Below are 16,750 nucleotides of genomic sequence, written 5' to 3' on the forward strand. Positions count from 1 at the left end.
CTGCGAGTGTCGTAGATTTAGGTGAATGTTAAAGAAAATACACTAATAGGACCGGAATCGATTTGCAGGCCATTTTACATGATAACAAGCCTCAGACAAAATCAATCCCATAATTCAAGGGATCAATGCTGAACAACAGATAACACTGTGTGCATTTGGTAAAGACTTTATAGCGCTGCATCAAAATGGCTCCAGAGCCACGGCTCTAATGAGAGCAATCAGGAACCTCTGTCGGATTGATTGACGTCTCGCACAGAGTGTCGCTTCAAGTGTGCCGGTGCAACAGTGTTGAAATAAAGAGTTGTTTCTACATTTCAAAGTTCCGTTACCCGCAGCAAGCGTCACTATATTCAGAAAATCTTCAAACCATGACTGAGAAGGGAAAACAACTTCTGAGCCAAGACAGTGAGCTCTGGAGACTTCTCATCTTGGGCAAAAATATAACACTGCCTTAGGCCTCTATCATGTTTACATCAACTGTGCCATCTACAACACACTAATGAAACATGATGAAATCGTTTCTCATTTGCAAAGGAAAAGTGAAATGAGTTACCCTGCAACAGCCGTGTTCTTCTATAGCGTCGCCAGTATCAGGTTAAATCTGCCTACCAATTATATTCCTTATGTAGCCCAGCAACTAAACACAGGAAGTTACAGACGCAGGAGAAGTTACAGACTTACAGCTGGGAGCTATCTCGCAAGAAGAAGAAGAAGAAGAAAAACAGTCTGCTATTTTCCAACAGCCCACTCTGAATAATAAAAGGATATTAAATCCCTTTGCAATAGTAAGAAGATGGCTTGCAGGGCTGGTGACGGAGAGGAAGTTAAATCTTTCTAAATGAAGGAAGGTAAGTCCACTTCTTACCAGGAGATGTTTGGAAAGAAATTACAGCAAAACAGAGTGAAAGGAAGAGAGGAGGCTGGATGAGACGGATCTCCGGCGGCTGGGTCAAACCAAGTACAAAACAAACCCGTTTCAGCACAGACCCAGGGTCAGCTGCGCTTCACCCCACACCCTGGCCTTTAACCCCCCCACATCGTGGCCAACACGGCAGCACTCCCTCGCCGTACTGCACAACAGGCCAGTGGCACGCACTTCTCAAACAACTATGAGAGGTTTGTTTGGCTGCACCGCTCTCTGCTGAAGGTTGCAGGTGCAAATTGGAGTACATCCACTACAGCTGCTTATTCCCACCTGGAGCGGCCTGGATCATGTTTCTTGACATTTCCACCACTTTCAACATCCTCCTCCTGCTCAGTGTGATGCAGGTGCACAACCCCTGCAGACGAGGGTTTTTTGTATGTGCTTTTTTTTTTTTTCATTCGTTCTTCCACAGACTTTTGCACATGCTGACATTTGCTGTTCACTCTTTCCACCCGATTTCAGATTCACCTGGGTTTTTTGGCTTCCTCTCCTGTGGGATGCATCGATGTGAGCAATGAGGAAAGTAGGATTTTGTTGGCAGCTCAACATCCGGCAGAGAAAAGAGCAGGTTTTGATTTTTTAGATGGAGCAAGAAGCCACTGACATACGTCACCCTCCACAGTGTGGAGATAAAAGTGATGCAGCTCTGCAAGAGCCTGAATGTGACAACTGACAAAATGTGAAACAACGGTGGCACAAGTCTGTCAGGGAGATGCACGGCTTTTCTACAGGCTGATTTTAATGCAAGTCATCCCTTGTTCCTCTTATTTACAAGACAATGTCAAGAAAACCATAATTTTGCAATTCATGTACAGAGGCCGCAGCTGTTTTGTTCGTTATATTTTGACATTTAAATGTAATATTATACTTTCTTAGTTTACGACTTAGGTCCCGTTATCAACAAGTGCATGGATACACTTTCAACTAGTTTGGACTAGTTTAGTTTTACTCACTTAATATAGTGACTTATTAAATAATTGTATATTTTGTAGTATGACCAAGTATCATTTATGCCAAAATGATCTTAAATCTTAATTTAAAGTGTGAAAGTTTCCCTTCTGAATGCATCCAACACATTTCTTTAAATAGCAACAACTATCTAGTTACTACTATCAGTTTCCTGCTGCCATAAACTTAAATGATTATTTCTTCAAACTCTGTAAGGCAGAGCACAAATAATTAGGCAGTATCCCCAAACATCCAACACTCCCGGCCACTTAAGGCACACGTACGTGTAGTACCTCGTTCACAGACAGGGTTTTCGAGTAGTATCTAAGTCTCTCTTTCCCCTAAAAGTTATAATGAGGTGGTATTAATCTAAATTAATTTTACATCACAGTCTCCTCACTGTGCACCTCTGCACTTTATAATTGTGTATTACTTTGTGTGTATGCCTATATATTGTTTTTATGCTCGACTGCACAAGTTCTCTCTCCGAGGCAATAAACCTTGAACCCTGATCTATGAAAAGCAACCCCATTAATTCAGAACTGCATAAATACAGAGAAAACCGTCTTCTACATAAGCACTTTTGTTTAGTACACTGGGTAAGTTAAGAAATTGTTGCGACTCAGCCAAAGAAAGAAGTAAGAGTTGGATATGAAGAGATTTATCCTTTTGAGCTTGAATACTGAATAAACAAGAAGAAAAAGAAGCACAGAAGAAAGGACAGAGAAGCGAGAGTTGCTTTTTTTCAGATGTTTTATATTTTTGATGACAGCAGAAAAAAAAACAAAAGTACAGATTTATCTTCCTTTTGGTTCCTAATGGTTGGAGAAGCCTACGAGATGAGATGATCACAAATGATAACTCTTAAAAAGGATGAAGAAATGAATGGAAACAGGCAGAGAGAGAGAGAGAGAGAGAGAGAGAGAGAGAGAGAGAGAGAGAGAGAGAGAGAGAGAGAGAGAGAGAGACAGAGATCAAAGGAGGGTCTGAACTTTACAATCAAAGAAGAATAACAAACAGAAAGGCCCTTTCCACAGCTGAGACCCTCCTTCCCACCTTCCCACTGCTTAACTCCAAGTAACGCAATGTGAAATGGAAACTAGGGCCACAGACACAGTGGTCCACAGAGTTGTCAACAATAATCAAGTCAGAGATTCAGAAGGAGATCTTACACTTAGGCTCAGTATGCAAGGTTCTACTTTGGGCTTTGTCATCTACGCTAGGTTTCTTCTTTTTTTGGTTTGCTTTTCTTCCCCCCTCCCCCCCCCCCCCCAAACATTTGTTTCACCCCATCTGTATCTGAAAGGTGAATTTGTTAACTGCCATTGGACGGTCGGCTATCTTTGTCGTCTTTGTCACGTAGTCGTTGCGGTGTAGCTATCGCTAGCAGGCTCTGCTTGCCGTGGCGTCTAGGATGTCGCTCAGGATTTGATATTGAGGGCGCGAGCAGACCTGTCGTGGTGCCAATCCCTCAGACGGGCATAGCGGGGACTCTGAATCTCAGTGAGGAACTTTTCCCTGATCGCAAGCAACAGAGATATGAAAGAGAGATAGACGGGAAGGAAAGAGATTGTAGGGGAGAGAATAAATGACAAATCAAAGCATGAGTTAAGTGCACAGCTGAAAAAGTAGCAGAGAAATAAAAACAGATGAAACACAAGACAGAAAAAGAATACGATACGAAGGCAAATAGGTAAGTGATGGAATTGTTTCACATTTTGGGATGCATGCTTATTCACTTTCTTGCCAAGAGTTAGATGAGAAGATTTACTTTCATATCGGTTTATTAAATATGAAGCTACAGCCAGCAGCTCAGTCCAAAGACTGGATTCAGCTCGTCTGGCTCTTTAGGGAGGTAACACAATCCACAAACCAGCACCTCTAAAGCTTATTAACATATTAGAACTTATTCAACCATACAAAAACCAAAAGTGTAAAAATACTTATGCTTATTAGCTGGATGTCACGGCAAGAAAGCGAAGAATTTCCCCAACGATTCCTTAAAATTAAATGGCGCCATGTAACAGATTAGATTAATGTTCTAATAATACAAAAGGCTGTTCAAATCACACCACACATGCCAGTAATTAAAGCAGCAAAATTCCAATAACAACATATAACAAAAAAGGTACGTTTTAAAAGTTGTCTCTAAAATAGTTGCCAAACTGAAGCTTCCACACACACGAATGCACAAACACTTGTGACCGAGGAGGCCGACGTTCAAATCAACGACACTCAAGTTTTTACCTGGACCTCTTCATGATTTCATCATCTGGGTCCTGCACTGAGAGATCCAGGAGAGACACACGTTAGCATGCCTTACTGATGAAGAAGGTGCTTTTCACAGACACACAGCTGATCACGAGCCAACGCAAACACGTTGAGTAACTGTGTACATTAAATGGTGCCACTGTTGTAATAAACATGTAGGTCCGTTTGTCAGACTGGTTACAGTCATGAGAAAATCGGAGTCATAGACGACAGCACAGACCTGACAGTTGACGCTCCACCGCTGAAAAATGGACGCCCCCTGTCATCCACCTTTCCTGTATCACTGACTGCTGTCACCCTCACAGATATGATCACATCAGATCAACTGTTCTGTCTTCCCCTACACCTCATCTTGACTGCCAGAGAAGCCCACCCCCTAACCCATCACTCTCTGTTGTCTCACTATGCCATGCCCGGTCCCGACTTACTGAAGTCGGTGCCTGTGAGCTGGGCCAGGATGCGGAAGGAGCGGGACTGCGTGGTGCCGGTGCGGGGCTGCCAGTCCTCGGTGTCCTGGATCAGCCTCTTCTTGCTGCGGTCGTTGGGGATAAAACAGGCCAGGTTCTCCACCCTGAGGCCATGCCTGCACACACACCCAGCAGCACACGGCAGGCGCCGTTAACACAATCTTATCCAGGAGCTACCCACTCACACCAACCCAGCTAATCAGGTGACCTTGAAAGCAGAGGACATCCTGAACAGATCATGCCGTACTTAACGCTCAGCATCATCGCCACGCAAAAAGCGAGCTAATGGATATATCCATTACTTAAGATTTCTCATGGGCACACTGCAGACGCTCATAAAATTGACATTATCACATTAAAGATCGTATTTATAACTGTCATTATAATCAATGGGAGAAAACCTGTCAGACTACAGTACCTGGCCCTGTGTGTGGAAACATTTTACTACTCAGTAGAGCTCTTACTGTGATAGAAAACTCAACAAGCGGCATAAAGAAATGCTTTTCATTTCCAACAGGGTTGCAGGTCAACTGCAGCATGCATTCATCAAAAAGCAAGTAGACATGAAATATGAATGGTTTATAATGAACTGGCTGTTGCATCTCTGTGAATCTACCCAAGAGAATCAGCTCTTCTCTGTGGTCGTATCTAGCCTGGCCATATTAACTGAATAAGCTGGCAAATTAGCCTGCATGCAGCTGGCCCTTACTTGGACTCTGGGTACACATCACCATAGAAAGCTGCTTCACCCCTGTAGAATACAGCAAAGATCAAATCAAGACAGATTGTATTGAGTCAACAGAGAGACAGACGAGAGAAGGGACATTAACAAAGAGTGCAAGATTGTGACGAGTAAAGAGCTTTTAGACATTATGCTTCTAGTTTTGTCTCGATTTGAAACTTAAGACCAATATATAAATGTCCAATATATTTAGAGTGCTGTGGTAAATAATTCACTTTAACTGGTGAGTCATGTGTTTAGACTTTCCTCCAATCTTTGCCTTTTCATTGTATTTATTCAAATGAGTTGTTTTCCTCTAACAACCAGTAACCAAATGCAACCAGTGACGGGTTGCAAGAACACCACGAGTCAAGAGACAAAAAGGTTGGCAAACATTGTAATAAGGGATGGGAATTATTGAGTGTGTGTGTGTGTGTGAGTGTGAGTGTGTGTGTGTGTGTGTGTGTGTGTGTGTGTGTGTGTGTGTGTGTGAGTTTATAAAGGAAAACAAGCAAACATTTTGTCTGGACTGTGAAAGAAAAAGAGAAATACTAACTTGTCAAGAGTTTCCATCTGCGGCGTTAAAAGAAAAGAGGAATACAGAAAATGAGAGAGGTCAGAGTTAAAGAGAAGGAAAACCACAACATGTCAACATATGGCAGAGGTTGTACACAACAGAAGACCAACAAGGCTGCAGGATGCAATAAACATGCAAGAGGTGCCACGAGACATGCTCCGATCATCAACAGGCTCCGTTAGAGAAAGACGGCATTGTGTTGTCTGTCAAATCATCTATTGTCACCCTGACCCAAAATTACTCAGTAGATTTGGCACAAAGCCTTTGCCCAACGCTCCTCTCACCCAACGCTCCTCTCACCCATGTGCACAAATGCTTTACAGAGTTATGTAAATGCCTGTAGCATCTGCTGAAAAAAAAAAAAGAGAAAAAACCTTTGCCTTATTCCTGTGCTGTCGCAGTTGGTCTCCGTCTTGTGCTCTGAAACCCCGTCAACAAAGATAAATGCCACAGCAGTGACACATCATGATGTCAGCCAGGGAAAGCTCTGTACAAACAACATCACACAAAACCCGTTTCAATACGACAGGACAGGCCTAGACACACGAGACATATGCCTTTTGCATCGAACGGTTTACTCTCTGGAGAAATGCAACAATGTCTTCATCAAAAGTGGCTGACAGTTATAATTAGGCTCTTTTCTTCAAAGAAATGGCCGGAGGGATGGTTTTCGGCCGTCTGCAGAGAAACCAGAATGGCTGCTTAAATAATCCAGCACCAGGGCAGTAAAAGCTGCAGAGAATTTATGAGTGAGGCTAAATACAGCGACAGGCCACATCTCACCAATGGCTGCAGTCGGACCATGCTACCACTACCATGACCCAAATTACAGGAACTAGCCTGGCCTATCCTTGAAGACAATTTCATGCCATACTGCAACTTACTGGATCATTTCAGATGTAGCTTTCATCCATTCATGGAATCCTTGTAAAAATCTGAACGGTAAAATAAAAACTGGAGAATGCCAACATTTATTTTATGTAATTGTAGCAGCAAGAGTTTGACCCCGGGAGCGGTCACTTCATTTTTAATAAACAGCAGAGACGATAACAACCCCTCTTTAATATTTATTTTTTTCCAAATAATTTACAACCAAAAGATCAGAAGCCAAAATTGATCAATGAAGTTTTCAAGGAGAGACTTAAGATTTACTTTTCCAACACAAAAGATTGAACTTATGCTTGAGGGACAACATATGAGAAGAGCTCCGACTTAGAGCTGCTTTAGCAGTTATAACGTAGCCCATTAAATGTATTGCATTCATTATATTTATAGAAAAAAAAGATGCACCATGACGTCATCATTACAACTGTGATGTGACAGATAATTAAATAACTAGCTCCATGGCCCTTTAATTTAAGTAAATCCAAAGAGTATCATGGAATTTGTTTATACTCCAAAATAAGTAGCCGGTGACATCACCATAAGAGTCAATTATTTTGAAGCATAATGCAATCAGAGGGATCTAATTAAATGTATTATTGGAGATGTAGACTTCTGACTAATGTGAGGTTTGAAAAAGAGAAACGAAACAACACAGCTTCTAAAAGGACTTGAAAATCCATTCTGCCATTTCTATCCAGCAAACTGACTGGAGACGCAAGATACAAGTAATAAATCAGTCAGTCAATAACCATCTGTTCAAATGGCAAATTAGTTTGAAAAGGTTGATTGAAATTATACTTTCCTCAAAAGTCCACTTTTCACACACACACACACACACACACACACACACACACACACACACACACACACACACACACACACACACACACACACACACACACACACACACACACACACACACACACACACACACACACACACACACACACACACACACACCTTAGGCCAGAGTCTCTCATGATGTATAATGTCTATAGTGTCTTGAGCAATAGCATAAGTTTATAAATCATATGCTTGCCATCTTGTTTCTTACATTATTGGCAGCGGCGTTGAGTAATTAGGTGGATCACAGCAGTGAGTCAGCATACATTTTTTTTATGTTTATCTTTTCTGGAACGGCTCTTACGGCAATACACTGAAGTCAATTCTTAACATAATGCAGTTTCTAATTCCTGAAGGAGTGATTTTCTCTTTAGTGTAAAACCAGAATAATGAGTCATCAGAAATACCATTAAAACCACATTAGTCACGTTGTGGTTACAAAGAGAATAGTGTTTATTTATCCACCTACCCATTCTGTGGCTGCTGCACACTGGCACGGCCCTGTGAGCTGGGGGTGTTAAGTTTAGGGGAGTACGCCACAGGTTTAATAGCAGGTCCTGAGTTGGCACCACCGCCACCACCTGCTGTAAATGGCCTCGCCATCTTGTTAATAGTTGTGCTGGGGGCAAAGGAGTACTTTGGCTGAACAGAAGCCGGAGCAAGTGAGTCCTATGAGGGTGTGAGAGAGGGACACAATGCAGCACAGCGCACAACATGCGGTTACACGTTTGACACACAGTGAAAGTTCCTTCTGCTGTTGCACAATCCCAAACTTTATATTAAGAAAGCTCCCAGCGCAGCCCGATATATTTTCACTGCAAATTATTACTCTAGGCTTCAGGAGCAGCTCTGTCAAAGCCTGCAGGCTTTTCTCTGCGCACGGAAGAAGTGCTTAAGAAGTGTGAACACAGCCATTTTATTTGTGTTGGCAGTCTGCCACGGACGAGCCAAAGTAATCTGCTTCTGCTGGTAAGATGAAAATGCTCAAAAGTGAGAAGTTGTCATATTTGACTGACATGTCTCACTAATGAGCTTTCTCACTGTACATTTTGCATTCACTGAAAAGAACACCTGCTAAAATGGAACATTGACTTTGTGAAAGGTATTATGTTCCTGCTGCTTCACTAAAAACAGCATGCAGCACCAGGCAGTTCATGACACTAATGTACCATTCACATTGTAATCAGTTGGGCAAGTAGCTCTCAAGAGGTTTGACAGTGAAGCTAAATGCATCAGTATTACTCTGGGATTGTGCAAGGCATCACAAAATAAACCACAGGGGATTCAAAAAGTAATATTCACAACACTCCATCCAGCAAACAACTCATTTAGCGACTCGCTGAGGCTTTGCTAATGCACAGTGCACGGACTCTGTACGAGCCCGACAGGTGACTCGGGTGAATCAGATAAATTTAAACACAAAGTGACACAACACACTGTTGAAGCCAATTGTGAGCAACGATTAAAGGAAGTTTCAAATTCAATTAATGTCCCTGTAGTCCAGTAGCAGACCATGCCAAAGCATCCAAATGTTCATACAGAGGTGAGCTCAATGTTTCAGGCAACTATAGTCTTACCTTCTGGTCTTCACCCGCCTTGAAAGCTCTGTGAAAAGCAGAGACGGGGACAGTTATTAATACATACATACAAGAAACTCAGCTTCACACGTTTAAGTTACAATACTGAACAAATCACACAAGACTGCAATATTTCAGTTGTGTTTGAGACAGCTATGTTGACTCTCCATCCAAAGTGGTGATTTATTTCAAATTAACCGAACAATTTATGGTTTATGATGACAAATACTGCAACAATGTTTAAACAAAACTACACAAAGATGTTTTTCTTGTATTACGCATTCTGCCAAATATAAATTACAATGACACAATCTATGATGAGTCACACACACACACACACACACACACACACACAGAGTGATTTCAGTTATAATTTAGAGGAATCTTATTGTCATAGTTTTGGCGATCCTTCCCATTAGTTAAGATAACACATTCTAACTGCAGGCCTAATTGCTTAAATAGAGAGTTGCAGGAACTCTGCTTGAGACCGTTTTACAAGGGGTATTGCAAACAGGTGATCAGACGGGTTATAAACAGGCCCAGTTTAACCCACTTACCTAAACTACTCACAGATGCCTGAATAAAAGAGAATGCAATCAAAATGTCCATTATAATAATTATCCAATGCGTCATAAAACTGCATGAGAACAAATGAACACAATCTACTGTTGGATATAGGATGTTTAAAGTTTGATTGTAACTCCACTTCCACTTCAGACTTGTTTGCTCATGTTGTTTGTGTCACCTTATGCTCAAAAAACCCCTTTCATAATCAGCACTGATGGTCAAGGCGTTAGAAATGATGGGAGAAAAACAACCGGGTTGTAAAAACGTTGATGTTTTCTTTGTGGTGGCACTTTCAAAACGTCCCTATTTTTCCACATAGTCTGAGACTGACCGCAGATTCACCCACCTAGTTAAGAATACTGCACACGCCACAGTGTATTACATTTCTTAACTCTAATCCCAGGATTCACATTACTGCGGTGCCTTTGCTGACTGGAGCAACACAGCAGATGGTTCATTAAAATATCTTTACACATTAAAAAACATCCAGCTTTACATTGCTGCTGGCTCCTAAAAAAATAAAAAATAAAAGTAGAACCCCCTACCATCCCCTGCCTGATGTTTGCATGCTACACAGAGCTACAACGGGGTTAAGCAAGAACGAAGTCTGCAGTCACCCTCATTGTCTCAGGCTACAGTCAAACACGCCCAAAACAATCGCCAGCGCTTCCTGTGACAATGAGAAGTGAATAACCGCTCATGTCATTGCCTGCTCAACCCCTGATAGGGCAATGTTAAAGACAGGATGACAACAGGGCTGATACAGAGAGGAGAGCGACTGCATGTCTGTGCATGTCACACTTCTGGGAAGACAAATCAATGTGACATTCTTAGTGCTTCAGCTCGCCTTAACCCGCAATTTGATGAGTAACACTTTAAGAGGCAGTGATGTAAGGAATGTGCAAGACAGCCACCATGCACTGTATTTATTTTGGCAAACTGGACGTAATTTAACAAATGTGGCGATGATTAAGTCACCGTTTTGTGGAATAAGTTAGTTTACTTGACCGTGTCTGACCTGTGCTGAAACTGAATATGCACACTATGAGATCATTTCCTGCCTCATTTCATGGGTCACTTATCTGAACTGACGCACGCTAGGCTTTCAAGCTGATGTTAGATAGAGTCTGAAATTTCTCCCCCAAAAATAATCTCCCATGATACTGTAATCAACTTTGCACACATCACTGACTCCAACCTCAACCCTCCAGCCAATCCTTGACAGTGAGCATAGAAATGTGGAGCTAGAGTGTCCTTGTAGCTGCTACATGATCTCCTTTCTTTGAAGCCTGAAAGTCTATTGCCCATATTTTTTGGATTCCATTCCTTATATTAAAAAAACAAAAGGCTCTGGATAAGCCTTGCACATAAAAAAAAAAGACAGCAAATGATCATTGGTGTTGAACAAAATGAGGCACTAAAGCAAACAATAGACCATATCTCATCACTGCGCAGCTGTCCTCCTCTCTTGACATAAAAGAAACTGTGGATGGAAGCCAAGATACGAACAAATACAACTGACAATAGCTCTTCTCCGATAAGTGTTTCAGGAAAACATTATTTGCTTGTCTTACAATGTAATAACAAAAGAGGGCGAGATGAAGAGGAGAGGCTGGGGATTCATGGGTAAGAAAACAAGAGTGAAGAATGTGAAATGTTTAAAAATCTCTGGACTGCACATGGAGAGGAGTGCATGAAAGGTGCGGCTGATGTTGGCCTATCAAAACATTACACCACTCCCCGTCAGAGGAAGGTAAAAGCATAAAACTTGTGTCATGCAATAGACGTTTTAAAATGTACAGTAACTGTATTTTCTGCCACTAATGTTCTGTTTTAAACAATATTTCACACACAAAGCCACATTTGGATTTGGTATGCAATACCCTTTACCACATAAAACCAAAAAAAGAAAATACATTCTCTAACCCTCAGGGAAATAACTACAACAAACGTTCAGTGTAACAAAGTGCGTTATTACACACAAATCGTACACACATTTGTTTATCACAATATGTTCGAAGAATTTGAAAAGGCAGAAATACCTGTGTGTGTGTGTGTGTGTGTGTGTATAATTCGTTTCAGGTTTTGGCCGAGAATTCTCGCCAGAAGAAACAAGAAACAGGCCTCACAGAATCATCTCAGGTTCAAAATATGTTCATGGGCTTCATCTTAGTAAAGTGTTATTAATCAACAAAGTCCAACTTTGAGTTCTGCACCTCTGTTGGACAGACAGGGGGCACATCTGGATCGAGTATGACAACTGATCCGTCCCTCTGTAGAGAGCACGACGTCACTTTTCTACACTCTTATCCCCTCACCACAAAAGTCCAACAAGTGGTCTCTTTTCCTTTTCACTTTGAAAACAAAACCCCACCCATCAACCACCCTGCGCTCTCTCTCCCTCTCCCTCTCTCTCTCTCTCTCTCTCTCCTTTTAAAGGCATTTAGTAGGTTAACGTGTAGTGCGTGACCTCTTTCTGCAGGAAAAAGAAAATACATGCAACATCGGCAATGAGTCTTGTGGGCTGCATGGAAAACAGAATTGCAGCTCTTTGATAGCAAAGAGTATCTTTTAGAAGATCCCTGTCAGATACAGTAACTCTCGTCATCTCTGGGCATAATAATAACAACCTGCTGCAATATTCAGTAAACAACAGATTACAGTAGTAGTAGGAACACTCTACAAAGCCTTGGAATCTTTGATCCCCAAAGTTTAATAATGTCTGTACTGCTCTACCTCGAACACCTTTCTCCTTCTCTTCATGAATCTGTCCTCAAACAATCTCAAGTTATTCTAGTCAAACTCATTTGATGAAGTACTTTAATCTTTGCTTTACTTCCTTTTGCGATTCAGCAGAACACATTATATCTCAAAACCACCATCATCTGTTGTGCTCAACATTTCTATTAGGGTTGCAATTATTGATCATTTTCATTATAGATTAATCTGACGATTACTTTTCTTGAGAATCGCTTTGTGACAAATAGTTACAAAATAGTGAAATAAACGCCCGTCATAATTTCCCAGAGCCCAAGGTGATGACCTCAAACGTCTAACCAACAGTCCAAAACCCAAAGATATTGAGTTTACTACCATGTATGACAAAGAAAAGCATCAAATCCTCAACATTTGAGAAGCTGGAAGCGGCTAGCGTTTATGGTCTGGCTGTTTTCTTCTGGAAAGACATAAATGACCTGTGGCCGTTCTGACGCTCAACAAACTCAGAGAACAAAAGCTTTGTCAGAACTGAATGGCCAACTCTCTTGGCAGGCAACAACCAAATTAACGACATGTGAAAATAGCGTTCCGTGTTACAGCTGCGATCACAACCTCTTTACTTTTTGATTTTTCTGATGCTCATAAGTAGTCCCATGACAGCAGTAAGGCTCGTCGTTATACCTCAACAGTACCTTCTCATCTTCAGAAGGCAGTAGACTCTTTTGAATGGTTACTTTCCAGCTTTTTTCTCATAATTAAGCTCCTGATGAAACATTTGGCTTGTACTCTACAGAGACATGTTATCAGTCTGGAATTTCTGGCAGGCGTTATGTGAGCAGGTATGAGTTGTGCATGTTTGTGGGGTATCCAGTGCAAATTACCGTAATTAAAGCAGGCTCACACTTAACAAGGGTTTTAAATATGAATAGGTTGTTGATTTCAAATAAACAAAAAGGCCAGGATATCCGCTTGACAGCATTTAGCATGTGTATCTGCTGCTAAATGCAGATTACTAACCCCTGATCTCGCTTCCTTCGAATGAAAAGAGAGAAAATATTACTAGCTGGAAAGAATTCAAAGAGCATGTACCTCCAATACCGCACAATCCTCGTTACTTTAATTAATGATAAATGTGAGGTTTTTAGGTTGCATCTAGATTTGGATTGGCATCAAAATACATATTGTTGCATCTTCATGACATAAGGATCAGGTTGCAGGATCACTCTGGGTTGATATGTGCACATGTCTTGTGAATGTGAATGTGAAAAAGATTTGAAATCTATGTGGGTTGAATTGGACACACCTTTAAGCAAAGATGGAAAATAATTTCTCTATTAAGCCTCACAGTTCAGAATTAATGAGCAAAAGCATAAATATAAATGACCATATGGTACAATCTGTATCAAAACCAAGTTAGCTTTGTCTTGCTCTACTGTAATAGACAAACAGGATGGAAAACATAATAATTAGTGTTTGACAGCATTTACATCTGGGGTTGTGACTTAAATTGAAATTTAAGACAAAATCTAAACCAAATTTACGTTGAGCCTTAAAAACACACACTGGTAATGCAACCATCTGTCATATTGAGGCGGTGTCGGCGGCGTATATGCGTTTTGTGCTGATTTCTGCTGCTGTGTTTGACGGAGATGTTAAAAGAAAAAAGAGTGAGTGATATTGTAGCGTTCACACATTGCCAGATGACTTACTTGCTGAGAGTGAGGGTGAGGGAGTCCGTTGCTGCTCTGATCTTGTTTTGTGCCTCCACATGGGTCATGTCTTCGGCATTGGTGTCGCTGATGGACACCACCCAGTCTCCCACTCCGACACCAGCCTGAGCTGCCTTCCCGCCCGGGGTCAGCTGGGGAAAAGGAAACAGAAACGGTACATGAGGTGTGACAGGTCACGAGCATGAAAACATGTCCCAACTGTCAGCTATCGGGACAGACGTGCATCAATAGTACTTTTTAACAATATGCCTCCATTTCACGATTTGTTTTGTTGTCGGCAGGTCATGTCTCAAACAGAAATATATATATATATACACATATATATATATACATACATATACACATACATATACACATATAAATAAAATATATATATATAAATAAAATATATATATATATATATATATATATACACATGTATAAATAAAATATATATATATATATATACAAATAAAATACATATATATATATACACATATACAAATAAAATACATATATATATATATATATACACATATATATATATACACACATATATATATATATATATATATATATATATATATATATATATATATATATATATATATATATATATATATATATATATATATATATATATATATATATATATATATATACATATACACACACACATATATATATACATACATACATACATACATACATACATACATACATACATACATACATACACACACATCAGCAGTTCAAAGCAACATGCAGGAAATCTTAACAAACAAAAAGTCATGTTTAGTTGACTTTGTCTGTCAACAACACTTAATAACCAACTCAGGGAGTCTGTGTGTCTGCGTTTGACAAGCCAGCCCAGATATTTCACTCAACACCATCGGGAACAGGCATTATGGGTCATCATGATGTCATCAGTCATCAGCGTATGATTTGCTGCAGATGTGACTATGAAAGGAACTCTTGCGAGCTGCAGACAGGAACCATATGTTACAGAGACACATCGTTTACTGGAACAACCCATCCAGACAGGTAAGTCACTGACCAGGTTCACTGGTTCACAAAACAATGACCTCATCCTCACGGCTGACATATGGAGTCAGAGCAGAGGGCTCGAGTCTTGTTACAAACAGAAAGAGCTACAGTCGATATAGGTAGTGGATGGTTTTCTACATGTACACAGTGGTTTTTGGAGGACATGGCAGTCAGTGTAGTCTAATATACAGAGCACAGATGCTAAATCGTGTTTAGTAAGGGCTTAGTCAGCTTGCCCATGCGGCTTAATGAAACTCGAGACTTGTGTCAAAGTCTCAGATAACTGGAGTACAAAGTGTTCAGGATCAGATAAGTGAGCGAGTGCCAGGATTTCTGGCAAAAAACCTATTAGGATTAGTCTCTGATGTCATGGATCTCTGACAAATGTTAGCTCATCAAAAGCTCAGAGGACTCCGCGGTTCAATCAATAGTTTTCTGCCATGTACAGCTAAGCTATCACACTTGCCGCTTTGATTCTGCACATTAAACATAAACACTTGTGTGAGCAGGGTGGTAATATGCTCAGTAAACTGATGACAGCTCAGGCTGAGATACAACTACGCACCCCACAAAGACAGCAAAGTAAAAAGCCTTGGCTCAAAACTAAAAGAAAAAGGAAGAAATGCATTCCTCAGGGGCAATCCTAGCTACACTTATTTTACAGCCAAGTTCAAACATCACTTTAATTGCCTTTGATTTACACTCACTGGAAGCAATTAGAGGAGTTAAGAAAGAAATCATTTCTCCAGTTTAGGAAGAACTTAAAAGAGCTTGAACAGCGTACACTGGAGAAAACCCACTGACACAAGTGACATATTCTGAGAGGAGCACAGCCTGGCATAATGCTGCTGAGGTTCACAACAGAGAGCCGCAGAACCCTTTTTACTACTATACAGGATTGTAAAAAAAAAAAAGCACCTTATAATTGTAACAAAAATAAAACGATGCTTTTATTAGCGTTTACCAACAATAAGGCATCCCATGAGCCTTAGTCACAAAAGCACTGCCAAAGCCTCAAGGGAGCTGCAATTGTTTAATTCTAACAAAACCGGTTAAAATAAAGAGGTGTTAACATTTTACTAGCCAGTGCAGTAAAAGACACCCATGTAGGGTAGAACATGAACAGAAAACCCCATCATTGTGTGTCATCTTTTCAGAAAGAATAATAAAAACAATCTCTTTCTGAAAATGAAATTTAACAATGAAAGCTATTGCAAAGCCAGCCCTAAAGAGGGATGGGACTCTGGGTCTGTAGAAAGAGGAAACGTTATTTTATTTATTTAATAAAATACAAGGGGAAAAGACCGGTGAAGAAAAAAAAAAAAAAAAAAAAAAAAAAAAGGGAAAAACTATAAATAAGTGAGGAATGCAAATTTTCATACAGAGCACAAGGAGTCACTGAATGGTTTTATGAATATGAAAATATTGAATTAGAGTTTCAGAGACTTAAATAATGTACCCAACACCTTATTCAGACATTTTAATGTTGCTTTTG

At 40.5% G+C, this 16,750-nt stretch overlaps 1 protein-coding gene across 3 annotated transcripts in view; it reads right to left on the reverse strand.

The window, feature by feature from the left end:
- Window positions 1–16,750, reverse strand: part of pdlim7 (PDZ and LIM domain 7) — a 31,056-nt gene that overhangs the window by 5,117 nt on the left and 9,189 nt on the right. For all 3 annotated transcript variants that reach the window (XM_029441079.1, XM_029441080.1, XM_029441081.1), the window contains 3 exons: window positions 14,209–14,360; window positions 9,215–9,242; window positions 8,107–8,306 (listed from right to left, as the gene is read on the reverse strand). In XM_029441079.1, the coding sequence (XP_029296939.1) occupies window positions 8,107–8,306; window positions 9,215–9,242; window positions 14,209–14,360 (380 nt within the window). The remainder of the gene's footprint in view (window positions 1–8,106; window positions 8,307–9,214; window positions 9,243–14,208; window positions 14,361–16,750) is intronic.

The sequence above is a fragment of the Cottoperca gobio genome, chromosome 10 (genome assembly GCF_900634415.1).
Source record: "Cottoperca gobio chromosome 10, fCotGob3.1, whole genome shotgun sequence".
Classification (NCBI taxonomy): Eukaryota; Metazoa; Chordata; class Actinopteri; order Perciformes; family Bovichtidae; genus Cottoperca; species Cottoperca gobio.